We start from the raw sequence: 20,092 nt of genomic DNA, 5'->3' as shown, positions 1-20,092 counted from the left end.
CCGCAACCCCAGAGTCGGTCACGATTGGACCTAATGGTCAGTGGTCCCTTTACCTAATACATTAACCAAATACACACTCCTCCCCCACCTTCTCAGTGGCACAAGTGATTTACAACTCTGCTGTGTGCTCAGCTGTTTATGCCAACATTTTGCCACTGCAGTTGAGTCACTTCATCAGCTGGGGCTGATGGGCTAGAAACCACAGCTGGGACATGCTCTCCGCATGAGGGGCAGACTTGCCCTTTTATACTCTGCGAACTGCCCTCCTCATGTATTCAATAAGATTTTCACAGGCATATAAACTGTAGGACAGGGATGAGGAACCTGTTCCCTACCCCCAACCACCACCCCAAATAAATGGTTGTGTTCCATCAGCCCCTGTCACCACTGATTATTATTTTTATTCCCCCCCCCCTTGTCTACCCCACCTTTCCTTCCAGGAACTGAAAGTGGCCAGCATGGATTGGGGGGGGGGGCTTCCTGGTGGGATTCAGCAGGAGCTTCCTCTACACACTTGATGCTCACTGACATTATTCTGGGTGCCTGAACAGAGCTTCTTGATGTAATAATAAAAAACACATCTAATCAACTTCCATTTGCCCCCACCAACATCCATTAGATGTGAAATTAACTCGGAGTCAAGAGTGGATTTTATGCTCTTTATTCAGCTCATAGAGGTGAGGAGGAATGGAAGTTCCCCCAAAATGTCTGCTTTATATACATTATTTACACAATGGGTCCCATGTGATTGGCTAATTCTGGGGTTCCCCTGTAGGCCAATCAGATTGCGGATTCACTTCCACCTGGAGCTGGATTGGGTGGCTCCTGTGGACCAATCAGACTGCTGCCTTTTGGATCCTAGTCAACTCAGTACATAACACCCCTCCCCTCTAAGTTCCAGTCCTGCCTGAGAGGTTGCATTCATAGTCCTCAAGGTACGCCGGCTGCCTACGTGTGCATTGCGGCCTGGGGTGTTCCCTGGTCAGGGGTTCGGGTTTTGGCTCATGTTCCGAGGATGCTGGCTGCAATGGGGCCGTTTGGTCTGGCGCAACTGGCTTGCTCAGTTGTGGCTCTAGTTCCAGTGTCCTTTCGGTCTTGCAGGTCCTCTCTGTATTTACTGATTCTGCCTCCCCTGCTGGCCCCTCCTGCTCTACGGGCCTCACTGCCCCACTGTTCCCTTGGGACTCCTCTAACCTGTCCTGGTTTTCTCCTGGGAATTGTCGCTGTAGCTGGTTGCAGTGGCGGTGCCAGCATTGCCCCCCCCCCCCCGTTACCACTTCGCACGACACAGGGCCAGTGACCCTGCAGACTGTGGCAGGTACCCATGCCGGGCCTGCCCCAAAATTCTTTGCGTACACTGGGTCCTGGGCCACGAAGGTCCGGGGGTTCCTGCCTTCCCCCGCCACTACCTCATCCTGAGCTCTGTCTGGTTGCGAGGCGCCAGCCCATTAGTTCAGCAGGGCTCCGGCCAGTCGTTGAGCTGGGGGTGCTGTGCTGTGCTAGAAGGAATATGGCAAGGCAGTACTCCCAATCCCCTTGCGTCATGCGGCAGAGGGTGTCCTTGTGGTCCACACCATGTATTCTGCTTGGCCATTGGTGGCAGGGTGGAATGGCACTGAGCGGATGTGGCAGATGGCGTTCAGCGCTGTGAAGGTCTGGAATTCTCCTGAAATAAATGTGGTTCCGTTGTCTAAGACGAAGTGGACGGTACCAGTGCGACTTCCAGCCATTTGGTGTAGGAGTCCACCACTATGAAGAATGTTTTCCCCCTGAAGTTCCACATGCAGCGAAGTCCACATGCAGGCGTGACCATGGTGCTTGGGCAGACTCCCAGGACTGGATTGGGGCCCTTGGGGGATATGGGCGGGATTCTTGGCAGGCCAGGCCTCTATCACTCTGTCAATCCCCGGCCACCCCACATAACTCCTGGAGAAGGCCTTCATTCTCACTATCCCTGGGTGTGTCTCATGTAGGGATGTGAGGACCCTTTTGTGGAGGGGATGGGGAATAATGACCCTGCTTCCCATAACAGGCACCCCTTGTGGGCTGACAGTTCATGTTTATGGGTTGTGTAGCCTGCAAATTCTGGTCCGGGGCTGCTGCTGGGCCATCCGCTCCACACCCAGTCCAGGACCCAGGAGATGACCTTATCTTTCTTGGAATGGTGTGCAACTTCTTGTGCCTGAATGGGGCGGTTGGGAAGCAACTCCAGGCTCTTAACCTCTTGCGCGGGGGCTAGGTCGGGCCGTTTTGGGTAGTGGTAGCCTGCTTAGGGCGTCCGCATGGCCCATCACCTTCCCAGGGTGGTGAATCAAAGCAGCTGTGGTCTGTGTGCTGCTTGAGTGCGCTGCTGTACTCGGTGCACATCCTCCCTGCTGGATCCTGAGTCGTCGGTGAGGTCTTTGTGGTGGACCCTCGGTTGGTGCGGCAGGCTCAGCCGTGCCTCTTGCATCGACCTCTTGGCAGCTTCAGTTGTCAGGGCCTCCTCCAGAGCAACCTGGAACGTTAGGTCCTTCTTGGCATAGAGGCGTCGTTGCAGCTTCTCATCCTTCAGGCCACCAATGAGGCGGTCACGAAGCATGTTCTCCAACTCTGAGAAGTTGCAGAACCAGGCAGCTTGGCGGAGGGAGGTCACAAACCCAGTTATGGTTTCCCCAGGGGCTTGCCGCTTTGCGTAGAAGGCATTTCGAAGAGCCACCACTGAGGGCTGCGGCGAGAAGTGCCCCTTCAGCCGTTCCATTATTGTTTTGTAAGGAACAGTAGTGACGTCTTCAGGTGCAAGGAGAGCCCGGGCAATTTTGAACGTCTCCTCTCCGCAGACGCTGAAGAATATCGCCCTTTTCTTGGCGTCTTCTTCATTGGTTTGGCTTCTAGGAGGTTGGTTGGCTTCTAGGAGGTTGGCTTCTTCATTGGTTTGGCTTCTTCCTCCTTTGGCTTCTAGGAGGAAGGTGAAACGGGAGGCATACGCTTCCCAGTCTCCAGATGCTGGGTTGAATGGCGAGAAGCTGCTGTCAGTTGCCATTCTCAGTTCCTTGGGGCCTGGAGCTGAAGCCTGGATACATGGTGCAAGGCAATGGTGCGACAGCCTGGATACACAGTTTGAGGCAGCGGTGCAGCAGGTGGTGCTGCTGCAGTGCTGTGTGTGGCAATCAGCTTGGTAGGATCCCATCATTGTTGCCAGTGAAATATACTCAGAGTCAAGAGTGGATTTCATGCTCTTTATTCAGCTCAGAGTGGTGAGGAGGAATGGAAGTGCCCCCAGAATGTCTGTTTTATATACATTATTTACACAATTGGCCCCACATGATTGGCTAATTCTAGGATTCTCCTGTAGGCCAATCAGGCTGCAGATTCACTTCCTCCTGGAGCTGGATTGGGTGGCTCCTGTGGACCAATCAGACTGCTGCATTCTGAATCCTATTGTTCTAGGACCAATTAGTCTGCTGCTTTTTGGATCCTATTCAACTCAGTACATAACAAGATGTATTTTAGAATCATGACAATTTTTTAGCATCACCAAAAAAGTCTCCTAATACGTACTTTGTCCATTTTGTTTCTCCTGTCTCTAAGAATCTGCAGTGAAAGTAAACAGGCAAGGCTCTGATACTATTTTTATTGCTGCTCAAGCCAAACCACTAATTATCACCACACAAACTGGAATATATTTGTATACCTGGTGTAACCAACTAAAATTAATATACACTTTACTTGTATTTCTCTTTACTTTTGCTCTCTAACTTTAATAGGTTCTATGTGTGTGCATGGGACGCAGGTGGCGCTGTGGGTTAAAGCCTCAGCGCCTAGGACTTGCCAATCGAAAGGTCGGCGGTTCGAATCCCTGCGGCGGGGTGCGCTCCCGCTGCTCGGTCCCAGCGCCTGCCAACCTAGCAGTTCGAAAGCACCTCCGGGTGCAAGTAGATAAATAGGGACCGCTTACCAGCGGGAAGGTAAACGGCGTTTCCGTGTGCGGCTCTGGCTCGCCAGAGCAGCGATGTCACGCTGGCCACGTGACCCGGAAGTGTCTCCGGACAGCGCTGGCCCCTGGCCTCTTGAGTGAGATGGGCGCACAACCCCAGAGTCTGGCAAGACTGGCCCGTACGGGCAGGGGTACCTTTACCTTTACCTATGTGTGTGCATGACGAAACGGTTAACAGCTGGTTCTTGATAGAATTCTGATGAACTCAACAGCTTTGTCTTTCTGATTTCAATAACTGGTACTCATGAAAAGGTATTGCTCAGCAACCGCTCACCTGTCCTAAGGCACCAACAAGCTACCGGTACATCATTTCCCCCCAACATTTTTTTTTCCGAGTTAAGGGGCCAGCTCAATTACTTTCTTATATGGTCCAGCATACAAAGCGACGCTTTGCACCTGAGTAGTCAGCACGGAAGGCGGGGCAAAAGGAGATAAGAATGAAGTCACGTGATTTGTGACGCGCTTGAGTGGAACCAATCTAAAATCCCCGCGTTGCTCTGCAATTGGATAGCTACTAGAAATCCCGCGTTTTTTTCTATGCCATTTCTGGTTTCTTTGTTCACGGATAAACGCGCCTCCCACTCCCCAATTTGCAGTATAGCTAAACCGACGATTAAATCGCGCGTTAAAAGGGGTGTTATGTTAAGAAGCACACGAGGCAGGATATAGAACTTTTTTTATATGAAAACGGAAAACCTATTTGCAGACGCGTAGATCTGGGGGAAAGTAGCTGCGAGATCTGCTATAAAAAGCCTTGAGAAAGGAAATGGCGACCAGCATTACTCTTTTTTAGCATTCTACATGGGGCTTGAAAATTCAACAAAGACGGGAAACCGGGGGTGGGGATTTTAACCCAGGCAATAGTAAGCTCGCAAAGCTCCCACTACGTACAGTATTGAGTCGGTCGCTACAAAAGTAGCGCAAATGTGGCAAGAAAATATCAAATGCTGGAAACCGGCCCAAGTTCCGAAACCGTAATCATGTTTCCTTAGGCAACCTAAGTCTACAAGCACAAGGCTACATTGCTACCGAAAAATCGCAACACATCCATTTTATCACAACGTTGCTTTTTTAAGATACAAGCGAGCACAGCTCTTTTTATGAAAGCGTGGGTGGCCCTTATAAGGGCCTTTTGGGTTCTTAAGTATATGAAGGGTTTTGAAAAGTTTAGCCACCAAAACCGTACAGAGTACGACCCTGGCGCTTCAGAGCGTAGACAACGTCCATGGCAGTCACGGTCTTCCTCTTGGCGTGCTCGGTGTAGGTCACAGCATCGCGAATCACGTTCTCCAGAAAGACTTTGAGGACGCCTCGGGTCTCTTCGTAGATCAAGCCAGAAATACGCTTCACGCCTCCGCGGCGAGCCAAGCGGCGGATAGCTGGCTTGGTGATGCCCTGGATGTTATCGCGAAGCACTTTGCGGTGCCGCTTGGCGCCTCCCTTCCCAAGGCCTTTGCCTCCCTTTCCGCGACCAGACATTTCTGCTGATGAACTCTCAGACGAAGGAAAAAGGAATGAAGCTGCGAGAACAACGGCACGGGTATATATAGCACTGAGCCCGACCTGAGTGAAACCTGCACAAAGGGGGCGTGTTCTGACATCGCCACGCCCCTCTTCCGTCAGCGTGCTCGTCATAGTAGCTCGGCTTCTTCACCAATCATTCCGCGAGGGTTTGAATCTGACCAATCAGATTTTTCTCTTATTTCACGTTATTTGGGTATGCTTGGAGCCTCAGTAAAAGATGCTTAGCAGGCGAAATTATATGCAATTCATACAGGGAAATTGTTCTATTCAGGTTTGTGCATTTTGCTTCTAAGGGGCAATTTTTTACGTACCACCCAGTAAGTGGGTATCAGCCCCAGGAGTAATAGCGAGACTGAAGTGTCGAGGCAAGAAATCGGTTTGTGCCACTTAAATCGCCCGCTTTAAATAATAGCCGAGTGGAGGAAATGATTTATTAAAATGCCGTTCTAGTATTAACTGCTTTCTTTTCCCAGCGCTCACTTCAGTGTAACATCCGACGCCGATCGAGACACACGGATGCCAAAATGCTCGAATGTTCCTTAATCGTTCTTTCCTAACTAGGAGAAGCCACACAGAGCCCCTCTTTAATTAATATTCACCACCACAGCACTCCGAGGAAGCCTCGCTTTAAAAGATACATAATGTGGATCTCACGGCCTGTTCCCTAAGTGTTACAAGTTACAGAAAGCTCAGCGCCGCTCAATCTTCTGATGCTTTTTCGCTACAGAAACGAGATCATGTAAAGGAAGTATCATCAGCTCCAATGAGAATGAATGACGAAAAAGCTCTGACGAATAGAAGAGGAGCAGCTTTTGTCCAATCATGGTGTAGCCCGGAAACTTAAAAAATATGTATCATGGCTCTTTCAACCAATCAGGTCAAGAGGAGGTTTCTATAAATATCCGCGATTCTGCTCTGTTTGCTCATTCATTACAGTCTTAGACCTGTGTTGCTTTGTCCCGTCTATTTGCTGCTGGCGAGAGAATGGCTCGGACTAAGCAGACCGCCCGGAAATCTACCGGCGGCAAAGCGCCGCGCAAGCAGCTGGCCACGAAGGCTGCGCGTAAAAGCGCTCCGGCCACGGGGGGCGTGAAGAAGCCTCACCGCTACCGCCCGGGCACAGTGGCGCTGCGCGAGATCCGGCGCTACCAGAAGTCTACGGAGCTTCTGATCCGCAAGCTGCCCTTCCAGCGGCTGGTGCGCGAGATCGCGCAGGACTTCAAGACGGACCTTCGTTTCCAGAGCTCTGCGGTGATGGCTCTTCAGGAGGCGAGCGAGGCTTACCTGGTGGGTCTGTTCGAAGACACGAACCTGTGCGCCATCCACGCCAAGCGGGTGACCATCATGCCCAAAGACATCCAGCTCGCCAGGCGCATCCGCGGGGAAAGAGCGTGAGGCAGCACCTGCTACTTCGTAGCCCCCCGCACCCTCCTGCGCCTCGTCATTACCCCAAAGGCTCTTTTGAGAGCCACCACATTCTCCTCCGGAAGAGCTGGGACTCGCTTCTGTTTCTGTGAACCCAAGTAAAGTTGCTAATGTTTAGCACTACTCCATACGTTGGTCCCAACATCTATCACTTACACTCGCCGCACAGCCCCCCCCCCCCAATCGCTTTTTTGAAAGGAGTGGGAAACAGTGAGCAGGAAATTGTGTGTCTACACCCCTGGAACTCGTACACCAAGGTTTCTTGCACTCGGGACCCGCTCGCAGAACTCTTGGCCACTATTAAAGGAGGATGTTAGCTTAGATGGACATTTGGTGGGAACAAAGACAGGTCCGCGTCTTAAGAATCGATAATTCTAATACTTTTTAAAAATGCATACTTAGTTGATGGCGCTGCAGTAATCCCGCTCAAAGAAGCCACTGCCTTTCACACTCAGGTACCCACAGCCACGAAGGTGTACATAGTTGTCAGAAGTGCCAGCGCTGTCTTATGGTAGTGGCAGTGAGTGCGTTCCTATTAAACAGCGGTTTGGGTGCGGACAGACTATCCAAACGCCAGTCCCGGAACCCAGGCATAGGTGGCACACAATTTCCCGTGAATGGGCACCCAACAATTTCGGTGCTAGGGCCATGCATGCTGCATGACATCTACGGCTCCAAGTACCCACGGTCGCGGGGCAAAGCTGGCACTCCTGAAGCCAGATGGGTTGACGTGCGGCGAGCTGCTAGCGCCGACTGTACTGTGCAAGTGCGCGCAGGGATTGCAGCGTCCCTTTATTTTTGATTTTATTAAAAAGGAGGCGTGCGTGCGGGAGAGGTGTGACTTTCCAAACACCCAAGTTATGATGCCTGGTACAGCTCTGTAAAACCAAGTACCCCAAACCATATGGCTAAAGAGGCGAACCACTCAACCCTGTGCGTAGCTGCACCGAAGTGCTAGCGCAGACTAGGAGGGTGCAAGTGCGCACAGGGATTTATTAAAAAGCGGGCGAGAAAGGGGTGTGTGAGTTTCAAAGTACGGGGAGAACCTGTGGTGCGAAAGTCAGCTCTTTCCGGGTGAGAAAGTGGGTGGCTCTTAAAAGAGCCTTTGGGATGGCGAGGGCTGCTGGCGGGCGGGCATGGCGTGGCGTGGCCCCTTCACTTCTTCTTGGGCGCCGCCTTCTTGGGCTTGGCCACTCTGGCCTTGGGCGTCTTGGGCTTGGCTTTGGCCTTCGCCTTGACGGCCTTGGCCTTAGCGGGGCTCTTGGGCGCCGGCTTCTTGGGCTTGGCGGCCTTGGCCTTCTTGGGGCTCTTGGCCGCCGCTTTCTTGGCGCCCGCCGCCGGCTTCTTGGCCGCGGCCGCCTTCTTGGGGCTCTTCTTGGCGGCCGGCTTCTTGGGCTTCTTGGCCGAGCCGGAGGCGGGCTTCTTGGGCGCCGCCTTCTTGGTGCGCCCGGCGGCCGGCTTCTTCTTGGCCCCGGCCGCCGCCGCCGCCGCCTTGTCCCTGGCCGCCGTGTCGTGCAGCTGCTTCTTGTTGAGCTTGAAGGAGCCCGAGGCGCCCGTGCCTTTGGTCTGCACCAAGGTGCCTTTGCTGACGAGGCTCTTGAGGCCCAGCTTGATGCGGCTGTTGTTCTTGTCCACGTCGTAGCCGGCGGCCGCCAGCGCCTTCTTGAGCGCCGCCAGGGACACCCCGTTGCGCTCCTTGGACGCGGCCACCGCCTTGGTCAGCAGCTCCGTCACGCTGGGGCCCGACGCCTTGCGCGGCGCCTTGGCGGCTCCCGCCGGCTTCTTGGCTTTCTTGGCCGGCGCCTTGGCGGCCGGCGCCGCGGCCACGGGCGCTTCGGGAGCAGTCTCCGACATGGTCGCCTCGGCTCGCGACGGCTTTCCGCTGGGGCTGATGCTGAAGGAGGAGGTGGCGGGCTAGAACCTCTCGGAACCGAAAAGTAAAGTCTGAAGTGCGGCCCCGGAGCTGCCTGCTATTTATAGGGGCGGAGCTGCGCGCTGATTGGTGCGCTCGCAGACCCCGCGCTCTCCTCCGCAGCCAGAAATGGCTCCTGTCCCCGCTGCAACTTTGTGTTTCTTGGGTGCCACAAAAGGGCCCAAATCGCCGCGTCGCCGTCTCGCAGCGCGCCGGGCCCCGGGCGAAACGGACCCGCGGGAGCCTCTCTCTCCGAGCCCGGCCGCCTCGCGGGCCGGGGAGGCGGCGCGCCCGGGGAAACCAGGCAGAAGCGTGGCCGAGTCCCGCTCAGCGCGCCTGGCGCCGGGAAATCTGGGCCCTTTTCGGCTAAATTAAAAACTTCTCGCGGCGATCGGGGGCCCGAGATCCGCGCCGGGCCAATCTCGGGGGGGTCTGCGCCCCGCTGGTGGGGGACCCGGCGTCTCCCGAGTGGCCGGTGGCGCGCAAAAGCGCTTCGAGTTGGGCCAAGTAACACATTCATTCATTCACTTTGGGCCCAGAGAGAAGTTGCCTCGCACAGAAAGGCCCTCAGTTTTACGGTGTAGAAAATTTCTAAAACATAATTGTCCTTTCCCCTTTTCTTTTCTTTATTGTGATGCTTAAGGCCTGGTCCCCTAAGGAACCCACAACATTTTTAAGGTAACCCATTAGTTCCCCTTAAGACACTATTGATTTGATTGGTTTCTATTGTCTAGCACTGGAACATGAGAAATGTTTTTATTAAAAGTTGTTTTCTCTTTGAACTTCCCCCCTTCCCACATCCTCACATTGTTTGCTAGTTATTTTATATTTGAAAGGGGATAGCAGATCTAATATGTTGAAGTATATGGAACATAGAGGACACTAAATGGCTATAAAGAGGTCAGTGCCTCTGCCCACAGATGAATGGTAAATGAAGGCAGAGCAGAATCCAGAAATCATAATACAGATAAGCAATAGCTGAAACTTGTGTTATTAAGCCAACTTTAAGTTACCCTCTAATATCATTAAATCCTTTTGCAAATTGGCAATTTTGGCATGTTCCACACATCTCTTTGCAATACATCTCTTGCCCTTACAGTCTCATAAAGTACACTTTAGGGCACAGTTCTCGCCAGATGTTTTTGGGTTCCTGTTCCCATCAGCCACAGCCAGCATGGTCAATGGCCAACCAAGGAGGACGGGAGTTGTAGTCCAGCAGCATATTGGAAGACTCCATGTTGTCTCCCCCTGTTTTAGACTGAAGACATAGGATGGATGCAATGGAGTCTAGTGACTTTCTATGTTTTGTTACTTGTGTTAATGCCTTAATCCCCTTTCATGGTCCTCATATAATTTTCTAACTTGAGTGAAATTAATGCATTTGCATTCCATTTCAAATAAGAAGCAGTCCTTTGCCTCCTCTGAAGGAATGCTTTTTAAAAAAGCCATAGCAACAATAAAAAACCAAGCAAAAGAAAGCATTACAAAACTATACAGGATTACACCTTGTTTAACCTGTGCATGCAATAAATGTACATAACTCACATCAAGGGATCTTTGTGGAGAGTTACAGCTTAAGTCACAAGAAAATGTATTTGTGGGAGAAAATTTACATGCTTAGTTTTATTTCCATTCTCCCAGATTTTAAAATTGCCCACTTGTATAATAAGCATAGGGACGTGGGTGGCGCTGTGGTCTAAACCACAGAGCCTAGGGCTTGCTGATCAGAAGGTTGGCGGTTCGAATCCGCATGACGGGGTCGGGGTGAGCTCTTGTTGCTCGGTCCCTGCTCCTGCCAACCTAGCAGTTCAAAAGCACGCCCATGCAAGTAGATAAATAGGTACCGCTCCGGCGGGAAGGTAAACGGCATCTCCGTGCACTGCTCTGGTTTGCCAGAAGCGGCTTTGTCATGCTGGCCACATGACCTAGAAGTTGTATGCCGGCTCCCTTGGCCAGTAAAGCGAGATGAGCACCACAACCCCAGAGTCATTTGTGACTGGACCTAATGGTCAGGAGTCCCTTTACCTTTTTATAATAAACATAGCAGCAGCTGGTATACTGAAAGCAGGGTGTGACATCACAGCCAGGATGTGAAGAATATTTATGAAATTCCTGGGTTCTACTCTTTTGAAATGGTGGCAGTGAGGGAGTTTCTCCTTCTCAACCTCATGTATCTTTGCAGAGTTGTTGTAGATATACATGAATGCATTGCGACTTTAGCATCTGTGCTATGCAGGCACACAGAAATCTCACCGAAGCGATCTCTTTTTTAATATCCATCTATCTATCTATCATCTATCATCTATCTATCTCTATCAAAACCACACCACACGCTCTCTCATACAACTTTCCTTGCAAAGCCACTAACTTGCTCTAGAAGCCATGAAAGCCTAGGGCCTGGGGTATCACTTGAAATACAAGAATGGGGAACCAGTGGCTCACCAGATGATGTTGGACTACAATTCCCATTAGCCACAGCCAGCAGTCAACGCTTAGGGATGATGGGAGTTGTAGTCCAACATCATTTGGAGGCCCCAGCAGCAGATGCCATGATGGGGCTGTCTCTCTCGTGGCACAATGACATGCCACATGGCCCTTGTACTCACTTAAAGGGATTAAATGTGGGGAATACATGATGCGCAAGATATGGATAATAATCGAACAGTCCACTAGGTGGCAGTAAGAAACAAACATTTAATAGTTACATCATTGAATCAGGTGCACAAAATTCAGAGAGGGACATTATTAGCAGTTTTAGGCAGAGCAATAATTAACTTTCTGCTCTTCAGTTGAATCAGTTAAACAGCCCAGCATAGTTTACATTTACATAACTTGAGCATAAGAAGAAAATACTTGGTGATGAATGTATAAAGCCAACAAATGATTTAATTAAGTTGTTTTGTTCCTCTTTCAGAACCATTTAGAACAGTAGATTACCTGAGAGGAAGGAAAGGAGAGGGTTCAAATGGGAAAGGAATGGCTGAGAGGAGAGAAAGGAGGAAATGGTTCCTCTAGACTTTTCCAGTTTCCCAACTCACTCTATGAAACATTAAATGGACAGCACAGCACAGAGATGTTGAAGTACTTCTTTGGGAAAGGTGCATACAAAAATGCAAATATTAATGAATATGATGTACAAGGAGGATGCATGGCACTGCGGGAACTGGCTTGCAAACAAGTATCCATTAGGCAAAAAGATGAGGATAAATGAACACAAATGTGTGTATGAACCCTCCACCTTGGACCAAACAGGACATTGAGATGGATGTTAAAACTGGAGGTCTTTGAAAAGATATAAGGATGTTAATGAACAAAGTTAGGTTTATAAGAATTAGGACTTGGAAAGCCGTTAGAAGGATATGCATGGAAATTCAACCAAGGGGAAGCGAGGAAGTCACCTAACAATGTTAATAAGTGTAATTATAACAAGGTTATGATTTATGTTTGTTTGTTTGTGTGTTTTGTTTGTTTATAATTTTGTGAAACTTAATAATTTTTTTGAAAAACAACAACAACAACAAACTGGAGGTCAAGTCACCATGTTTCCAGCTCCCAGAAGGGCATGCAGTTGTCATAGTCAGAAACCACCAGAGCCCCTGGACTGGAGACAGGGTTGGGGCATTGAGATGCCCCCGGAAAGCACTGGTCTGAAGCTACTGGGCAAGCCCCACAGGCTGCAGAACCTTCTCCACTGGACGGCAGGCTGGATGGCGCATTATTACATCCCAGCAGGCACAACTCTAAGGGATCGGGACCACACAGAGACAAGGTGTTGCTTGCCGGTTCCATCTCCTCGGTGATGGGCTCAAAAAGTTCATCTGGTCCTGACATCAGGGCGTCAAGGGAGAGCGCCCAGCAGGGGCTGGGGTCGGGAGCCACAAACGCTTCTGCTGTGCCCAAAAAGGAGCCAGGAGGAGCCCGGGCTGGGGCTGGGATGTTGGGCTTGGGAGGATTCATTTGCTGAGATGCTGCAGGGGGTGTCTGAGCCTCCTGGGAAAGGATGGAGGAGGCCAAGCGGCGAGTAGCAGCCTCAATGTCTGAGAAACTCCTGGGGGAGAAAATAAAAGGCTGTGAGTTTTCCTGCAGGCTGCCATGGGTTTACCTGAAGCAGGGCACTATGGGATACACCCAGTGCCTTTTTATTATTAAAAAAAATGTTTAGGGGTACTCTCATTTTCCTGCTCATATTGAAATACTGCCCCTCAATGAGGCCAAACTTAAAGGTAAAGGTAAATGACCCTTGACAGTTAAGTCCAGTCACAAACAACTCTGGGGTTGCGGCGCTCATTTCGCTTTACTGGCCGAGGGAGCCGACATTTGTCCGCAGACAGTTTTTCCGGGTCATGTGGCCAGCATGACTAAGCCGCTTCTGGCGAACCAGAGCAGCACACGGAAACACCGTTTACCTTCCCGCCGGAGCGGTACCTATTTATCTACTTGCACTTTGACATGCTTTCGAACTGCTAGGTGGGCAGGAGCTGAGACAGAGCAACGGGAGCTCACCCCGTCACAGGGATTCGAACTGCCGACCTTCCTATCGGCAAGCCCTAGGCTCTGTGATTATGTTTAGGGGAATGTGTATCGCTGCACGCCCCCAGAAAAAAAAGCACTGGATACATCAGAGTTTCTCACCATGCCTTATAGCACAGTTTGTAAGCATGCCTCCATCTCAGGGATGCATTATTATTATTATTATTATTATTATTATTATTATTATTATTTTATTACCTATTACTAGAATCATGGAGTTATAAGGGGCTTTCCTTCCTAAAAAAAAAGCTCAACAACTTTGACCTGAACCCCCCAAAATGGGGTAGATCACTGCCAGTTTTTAACTGTGAGTAGATCATAGTCTCTTGGGAGTTGGCCACCCCTGATCTAGTCCAACCCTTTGCAATGCAGGAATATGTAGCTGTCCATCACGGGGATTAAGCCTGCAACCTTGGCGTTATCAGCTCCATGCTTTAACCAACTGAGCAATCCGGTGCTTATCACCCCAAAAATCTCACATTTTCCCACAACAGCCCTCTGAATCTGCTTATAGGCACCGGTTTGGCATTTGGGGGAGAGAGAGCAGAGCCATTGTCAGAGAGAGGTAGGCAACGCCAGGCATTTGCCAAGGCCCCCATCACTGTTGCCCTTCTTTTCCCCAAGCCTCCAGGCTCTGCTCCTCTCCCTCCCCCCCCCCCGCTGTGCTATCACTGCCTGTTCCCCTGCGCTCTCTGAGCATGCGGGAAGTGACCGAGCAGAATCCTTCACTTGCCCTCTGGGTGGTTATATGTATTGAGCCCTGAGGGGGAGGGCAAGTCAACGGGCAGAAGGAACATCAGCAAGGAGGAGATGGACCACTCAGGGCATCTTGCCCAAGACTCCTCTTCCCTTCTCCCAAATAAACTCTAGATTGAGAAGCATGGGGTGGTGGGGAGAACATGGATGGTAGCTGTTGAGTTCAGAGGCAGCAATGCTTCTGAATATCTGTGGCTGGAAACCATGGGAGGGGAGAGTGTTTTTGTCCTCCAGTGCTGCTCGCAGGCTTCCCACAGGCCTCTGGTTGGCCATGGATGGTGAGGACAGCATGGGCCACTGGCCTGGTCCATCAGGGCTCCCCTTATGTCCTTCAAATGTCCTACCTGCAAATCTGGTTCTGTAGGAACCTCCGGTGGTTCACTTTCCTCTTGCCGGGCCGGCTCCTGCAGGGTCTCTGCAAGGTGCGCATGACGTGGGATGCTGCTGTTGACACAAAGGTGCACAGATCCCTCCCGCGCTCGTATGAAGTCAGGGGCCGTGGAGGCGCCACGGAAGGCTGAGAGAGGGGGCTGCCGTGTGGCATTCTCAGTTTTGTTAGGAGTTGATACGAAGCGCCTCCTGCAAAGTCCCGCTTTTGCTATGGTAGCCTGCACCTGCGAAGGAAGCTCTGATTGGGCCTGGAGAGGTGGGAGAAGAGAACCCCCATTAGAGGACGCTAGTCATGGCATGTTTTTTTTCCAAGTAAACTGAGTTGCAACATCTCTTGCTAAACCCATCCATCCCTGTCTCCTTCACTGCAAATCTCTGTCATCCTTCCTTATCCCTAGTGAAATTTGAAATAGAAACAAGAGAGACCTCTTCTGGAAGCATTATGTCAAGACAGGATCACCTAAAATGTCACTCCTTTCTCTCCCCATCTCCTCGCAATCACTAAGCTAGAAGAGCTTCATGAACTATGAACCCCAAAATTTGGGATCCCCTCCAAACCTGTGCCAAAGCTTTGCAAAGCTGTGCCCCGTGTTTTGCAGACCCCCCCCCCCAAACAGATACATCAAACTGGGATTCATAGTTAATGCAACATTGCTGGATCCCAAATTTCGGGGTTCAAAGCTATAAGAAAAGCCTTAAAGGTATATTCATCTCTTCCATCTCTCACACGTGAACAGGGTTTGGCTCTACCCTGGCTAAACTGACACTGCCTTGACTTACACCAGCTTCTTGTGCATAGCATTGCTTCCTTACTTGAAATTAGTCTGCAAATGTACCGCTGGGTGTGTGATTTCAGATGGTGCAGAATTTATTCCGGGTATAGAGCTGTTTAGACCCCATGTCCTTATCCAGGCTGTATCTGCACCTTAAGGAACCAGGAAAGGACTAGGAACCTATTTTGGCTGAGGGTTTAAAAGTGACCGTTAATTTCTAGGTTAGCAAAACACAAATGGGACCTGCAACAAAAAGTGGCGATGGAGTGCAGCGTTCAGGATGCCAACCGCTTCGTTCAGTTTCCCTCTGACCCTCACCTAACAGCCTGACAGCATTCCTTGCCTCTGAACACACACAGTCCTCACTGGGCAATTTTGGTAGGTTCACCCCAACAGACCTTTTTCATGAAAAACAATTGCATGTCTTTAAATGTTGGGTCCCCCTGAGCCTATTGGTACCTCTCTCTTGTGCTATTTGGGCTGCATAAGGATTTGTCCTCACATCCTGAATATTGGAAATAGAAGGAATGATACAAAACAGTCCTCAAGAGATTTCAGTCCTGACTTCAAGTCCTGGGTAGTGTTTTTTTGGCTTGGGGTAGATTTGACACCCTCTTTCCCCCCTCCCCGCTTCTTGGCAGATCGAGTCTTCACACAGTTTCCGACAACATATGTACACATATGAACGGAATAAGTAGCGGTTGCCCCAATTTAAATGAAGTACCTTCCAGATCTGCTCCTAATTCCACATACCTGTTCTTAGATGAAGAGATCTGAGAAGCTGAGTTCTACGTAAAGGCATCAGCGCTTGGCAATCTTCTCTTTGACTCCCTGAATGCCTGTCTGTTTATCTGTTCTTCCACCCACCACCCCAAGACTGCTCTCAACAAACTCCTTTTGTTCCCAACTGCATCTATTTCTTCTCCCTCTTGTCCAAGCCTGCCTGCTTTGAGATTGGTACCCAGCACAGAGACTGATAAAGATGCTTAAGAACTCCACCCCTTTCCCTCTCCACCTCCCCCCCCTCACCTTAAGGAAAATCATAGCCACTACCAGGAACCAGGTTGAAATTAATCCCTGTAGGGAATTTATTGGTTGTTAGTAAAGAAAGACATATTTGGTCTTTCTTTCTCTAGTTGGGGTGAGGTGGGGGTGCTAGCTCAGGCGAGACAGCAGGGAACAAGGTTTACTCAGATACAGTGGTACCTTGGTTCTCAAACTTAATCTGTTCCGGAAGTCCATTCCAAAACCAAGGCGATCCAAAACCAAGGCGCGCTTTCCCATAGAAAGTAATGCAAAACGGATTCATCCGTTCCAGACTTTAAAAAACCCTTAAAACAGCAATTTAACATGAATTTTACTATCTAACGAGACCGTTGATCCATAAAATGAAAACAATAATCATTGTGCTGTACTATAAAATAAATAAGACAGTATCGTAGATGATAAAAATAAAAATATATTTTTTTTAACTGCACTGATGATAGTCACAAAAACAAATTAACTGCAAAAGCCTCAAAAACAAAAATGCAAAATTAATAGCAAAAACAAAAGCGCCAAACTTAATCTGTTCCGGAAGTCCATTTGACTTCCGAAAGATCAAAAACCAAGGCACAGCTTCTGATTGGTGCAGGCGCCCCAGAAACAATAGCCAACAGCCACATCAGATGCTCGGCTTCCGAAAAAACATTCGAAAACTGGAACACTTACTTCCAGGTTTTTGGCATTTGGGAACCAAGGCGTTTGAGTACCAAGGCATTTGAGAACCAAGGTACCACTGTACTTGGATTGTATTTGCCTATACCTTGCGTTATAATGCCTTTAACATACATTGTAGAATTGTACAGTGAGACTGCAGTCCTATACTGTACACACTTACCTAAGGAGTAATCCCCATTGAAAACAATGGGATTTACCTCTCGACTGACACGCATAGCATTGTGCTGTCGAGGGCATCGCAACTCAAGGTAGATCATGAGCGCTGCTGAAGAATGGTAGTTAAGAAATCTGTCAGTGGAAATGGGAAGGTTGGAAACCGTCATCTCAGCATATACACGTCCTTCCAGATTCAAGGCTGAGCAACGTCTGCAGCCTTGAAGACCCTGAATCACTTCTGAGGCTGCGTACAAATCATATGCGTAAAGTGCATTCTTACACCCCCACCCCAAGAATCCTTGGATCTGTAGTTTGTTAAGGGTTCTGGGAACTGCAGCTCTGTTTGGGGTAAGCTACCATTTGTTTGCTAATTAATTATTTAATTCACAAAAATTGTATACTGCTTGTTAAAAAAAAAAGTATTTCAAACTGGTTTACAAGAAGAGCGAAATAAATAAAAGGGGGGGGGGCGACCAAACAAAACAACAATCCAAACATAATTTAAGTTCGTGATATGCTAAAAACCAGTTTCATAGAATCATAGAATCATAGAGACCACAAGGGCCATCGAGTCCAACCCCCTGCCAAGCAGGAAACACCATCAGAGCACTCCTGACATATGGTTGTCAAGCCTCTGCTTAAAGACCTCCAAAGAAGGAGACTCCACCACACTCCTTGGCAGCAAATTCCACTGTCGAACAGCTCTTACTGTCAGGAAGTTCTTCCTAATGTTTAGGTGGAATCTTCTTTCTTGTAGTTTGGATCCATTGCTCCGTGTCTGCTTCTTTAATTTACATGTCAACAGGTCTGGATAGGCTTGCCTAAACAACAATGCTTATAGCAGGCATTGAAAAGAGAGCAGTGAAGGCACCTACTTGATGTCACTGGGCCATGAGTGCTGACTTAATTACCGTATTTTTCGCCCTATAGGACACACTTTTTCCCCTCCAAAAATGGGAGATGTGTGTGCGTCCTATGGGGCGAATGCAGGCTTTTGCTGAAGCCTGGAGAGCGAGAGGCGTCGGTGCACACCGACCCCTCTTGCGCTCCAGGCTTCAGGAAGCTGTCCGCAAGCCGTGGGAGAGCTGCACGAAGTCACGCAGCTCTCCCACGGCTTGTGGAGAGCTGCCTGTTCTGGGGGCTGGGGTCGGGGAAAGCTCGGGCTTCCCCCGCCCCAGCCCTGCGCCTGGGAGGGAAATAAAATCTTTTTTTCTTTATTTCCCCCCCCCCAAAAAAAACTAGGTGCGCCCTATGGGTTGGTGTGCCCTATGGGCTGAAAAATACGGTAACTCACTACCTGCAGGTTTCCTTCTCTCCTATCCCGGTCTCACTCCTTCTCAATCCCAACAAGCATTTTACCAAAACTTTCCCATGTGTTTATTTGTTACGTGTGTGTGTGTGTTGCTGCCTTTTTCTACGGTTTCCAAAAGCATGTATTAGGGGTTCACAGCTGGTCAGTTCCCCTGGCACTGACCAGAGCCAGACCTGCTTAGCATCAGGAATGTTGCCGCCTTGTGCACCTCCAGATCATGCCCTGGATATGGCCTGGTAATTTCCTCATGTTGGGCGGCTCTTAAGGACACAGGCCGAAGACTAGGGGGAAATGTTGGCAACCCTAATCTGTACAGAGCCGGGTGCCCTACCTTTTAAAGCTTTCAAGTTATGAACAACCTTAAATTACTTCTCCTGTAAACCGACCTGTGATTGTTGGATGAAGGGCAGTATATCATCATCATCATCATCATCATCATCATCAAATTATCTACTCATCTGAACTATCTTTTTGGCTTTCTTCCATGTAAAATCCTCCTGCTTGCACAGCCTCTGTTCTGAGATATATTAAATCTATATCCAATTCTTTTCTGTCACACTCATCACATGATTTTTTGCCTCCCTTTTCTCCTCGTCCTGTTTGTTCTGCCCACTTCCTTTGTAAGATCCAACTCTTGAGTCCATCAGCAGCAGGCTCCCAATTAGCAAATACTTGCTACTGGGATGTGGCTGTTATTGCTGTCTTCACCAATTACAGATGTCACAGGCTTCAATGGTCTCTGGGCACTTGAGGCACCGTGGAGATGCCCTGCATGGCAGGGAGTTTTGAGTTTCCGGGCGCAAAAGAATGCAATCGCTTTCCCTCCCCTTCATCTTAACCCTCTGAGCTGGAGTCGCCACGATAATACAAGCAATTATAAAGCAATTACTCATAATGATGGCAAAATGCAGGCCTGAGGCTTGCAAAAAATGAAAACGGGAGGATAAGATAGAGGGGATGTGAGCAAAGGATGCAGTGTTTGGGACTTTTTAGTTTAGAGAAAAGGTCAGCAAAAAGTGACAAGATGGAAGTTTATAAAATTATGCATGGCATGAAGAAAGTGGGTAGTGTTATAGTAATTTTGAGGTCTTAGATATATGGTAATGTTCCTCACCTTGCCAACAAAGGTCCGTATAGTTAAAGCCATGGTTTTCCCAGTAGTGATGTATGGAAGTGAGAGCTGGACCATAAAGAAGGCTAATTGCCGAAGAATTGATGCTTTTGAATTATGGTGCTGGAGGTGACTCTTGAGAGTCCCACGGACTGCAAGAAGATCAAACCTCTCCATTCTTAAGGAAATCAGCCCTGAGTGCTCACTGGAAGAACAGATCCTGAAGCTGAGGCTCCAATACTTTGGCCACCTCATGAGAAGAGAAGACTCCCTGGAAAAGATGAAGGACACAAGGAGAAGGGGACGACAGAGGATGAGATGGTTGGATAGTGTTCTCGAAGCTACCAGCATGACTTTGACCAAACTGCGGGAGGCAGCCTGGCGTGCTCTGGCCCATGGGTTCACGAAGAGTTGGACACGACTAAACAACAACAACAACAATGTTCATAAGTGTACCAACCAAGCACGTACATACATAGATCAGCACAGGAAGACCGACCTGGAACCA

At 49.5% G+C, this 20,092-nt stretch overlaps 3 protein-coding genes and 1 pseudogene across 5 annotated transcripts; 1 reads left to right on the top strand and 3 right to left on the bottom strand.

The window, feature by feature from the left end:
* Positions 1 to 5,009: 5,009 nt before the first annotated feature.
* On the bottom strand, positions 5,010 to 5,626 carry LOC310830688 (histone H4 pseudogene; annotated as a pseudogene). The gene has a single exon. The product of its transcript is annotated as a histone H4 pseudogene (transcript).
* Positions 5,627 to 5,667: 41 nt separating this feature from the next.
* Positions 5,668 to 7,042, top strand: LOC310830689 (histone H3.2). 2 transcript variants are annotated; one of them, XM_083710517.1, is made up of 2 exons: positions 5,668 to 5,771; positions 5,974 to 7,042. In XM_083710517.1, the coding sequence occupies exon 2, from the start codon at positions 6,485 to 6,487 to the stop codon at positions 6,893 to 6,895; it is 411 nt and encodes a 136-aa protein (XP_083566643.1). In that variant the 5' UTR covers positions 5,668 to 5,771; positions 5,974 to 6,484; the 3' UTR covers positions 6,896 to 7,042. The 2 variants fall into 2 exon arrangements, with proteins under 2 accessions (XP_083566643.1, XP_083566644.1); XM_083710518.1 differs by having other exon boundaries at positions 5,684 to 5,771; positions 6,228 to 7,042.
* An 874-nt stretch (positions 7,043 to 7,916) lies between these two features.
* LOC310830595 (histone H1.3-like) lies at positions 7,917 to 8,920 on the bottom strand. The gene has a single exon (XM_083710376.1). The coding sequence runs from the start codon at positions 8,777 to 8,779 to the stop codon at positions 8,081 to 8,083; it is 699 nt and encodes a 232-aa protein (XP_083566502.1). The 5' UTR covers positions 8,780 to 8,920; the 3' UTR covers positions 7,917 to 8,080.
* A 3,451-nt stretch (positions 8,921 to 12,371) lies between these two features.
* Positions 12,372 to 14,707, bottom strand: LOC310830448 (uncharacterized protein C19orf85; the record flags this gene model as incomplete). Its single annotated transcript, XM_083710228.1, has 2 exons — positions 14,468 to 14,707; positions 12,372 to 12,885 (listed from the first exon to the last, which is right to left on the bottom strand). Exons 1-2 carry the CDS (start codon positions 14,665 to 14,667, stop codon positions 12,372 to 12,374), a joined length of 714 nt encoding a protein of 237 aa, XP_083566354.1. The 5' UTR covers positions 14,668 to 14,707.
* Positions 14,708 to 20,092: the final 5,385 nt, after the last annotated feature.

This window comes from Podarcis gaigeae, assembly GCF_964106915.1.
Source record: "Podarcis gaigeae genome assembly, chromosome: 13".
Taxonomy (NCBI): Eukaryota; Metazoa; Chordata; class Lepidosauria; order Squamata; family Lacertidae; genus Podarcis; species Podarcis gaigeae.
The sequence above is the reverse complement of the archived record's forward strand: the minus strand, read 5'-3'. Positions and strand labels throughout refer to the sequence as shown.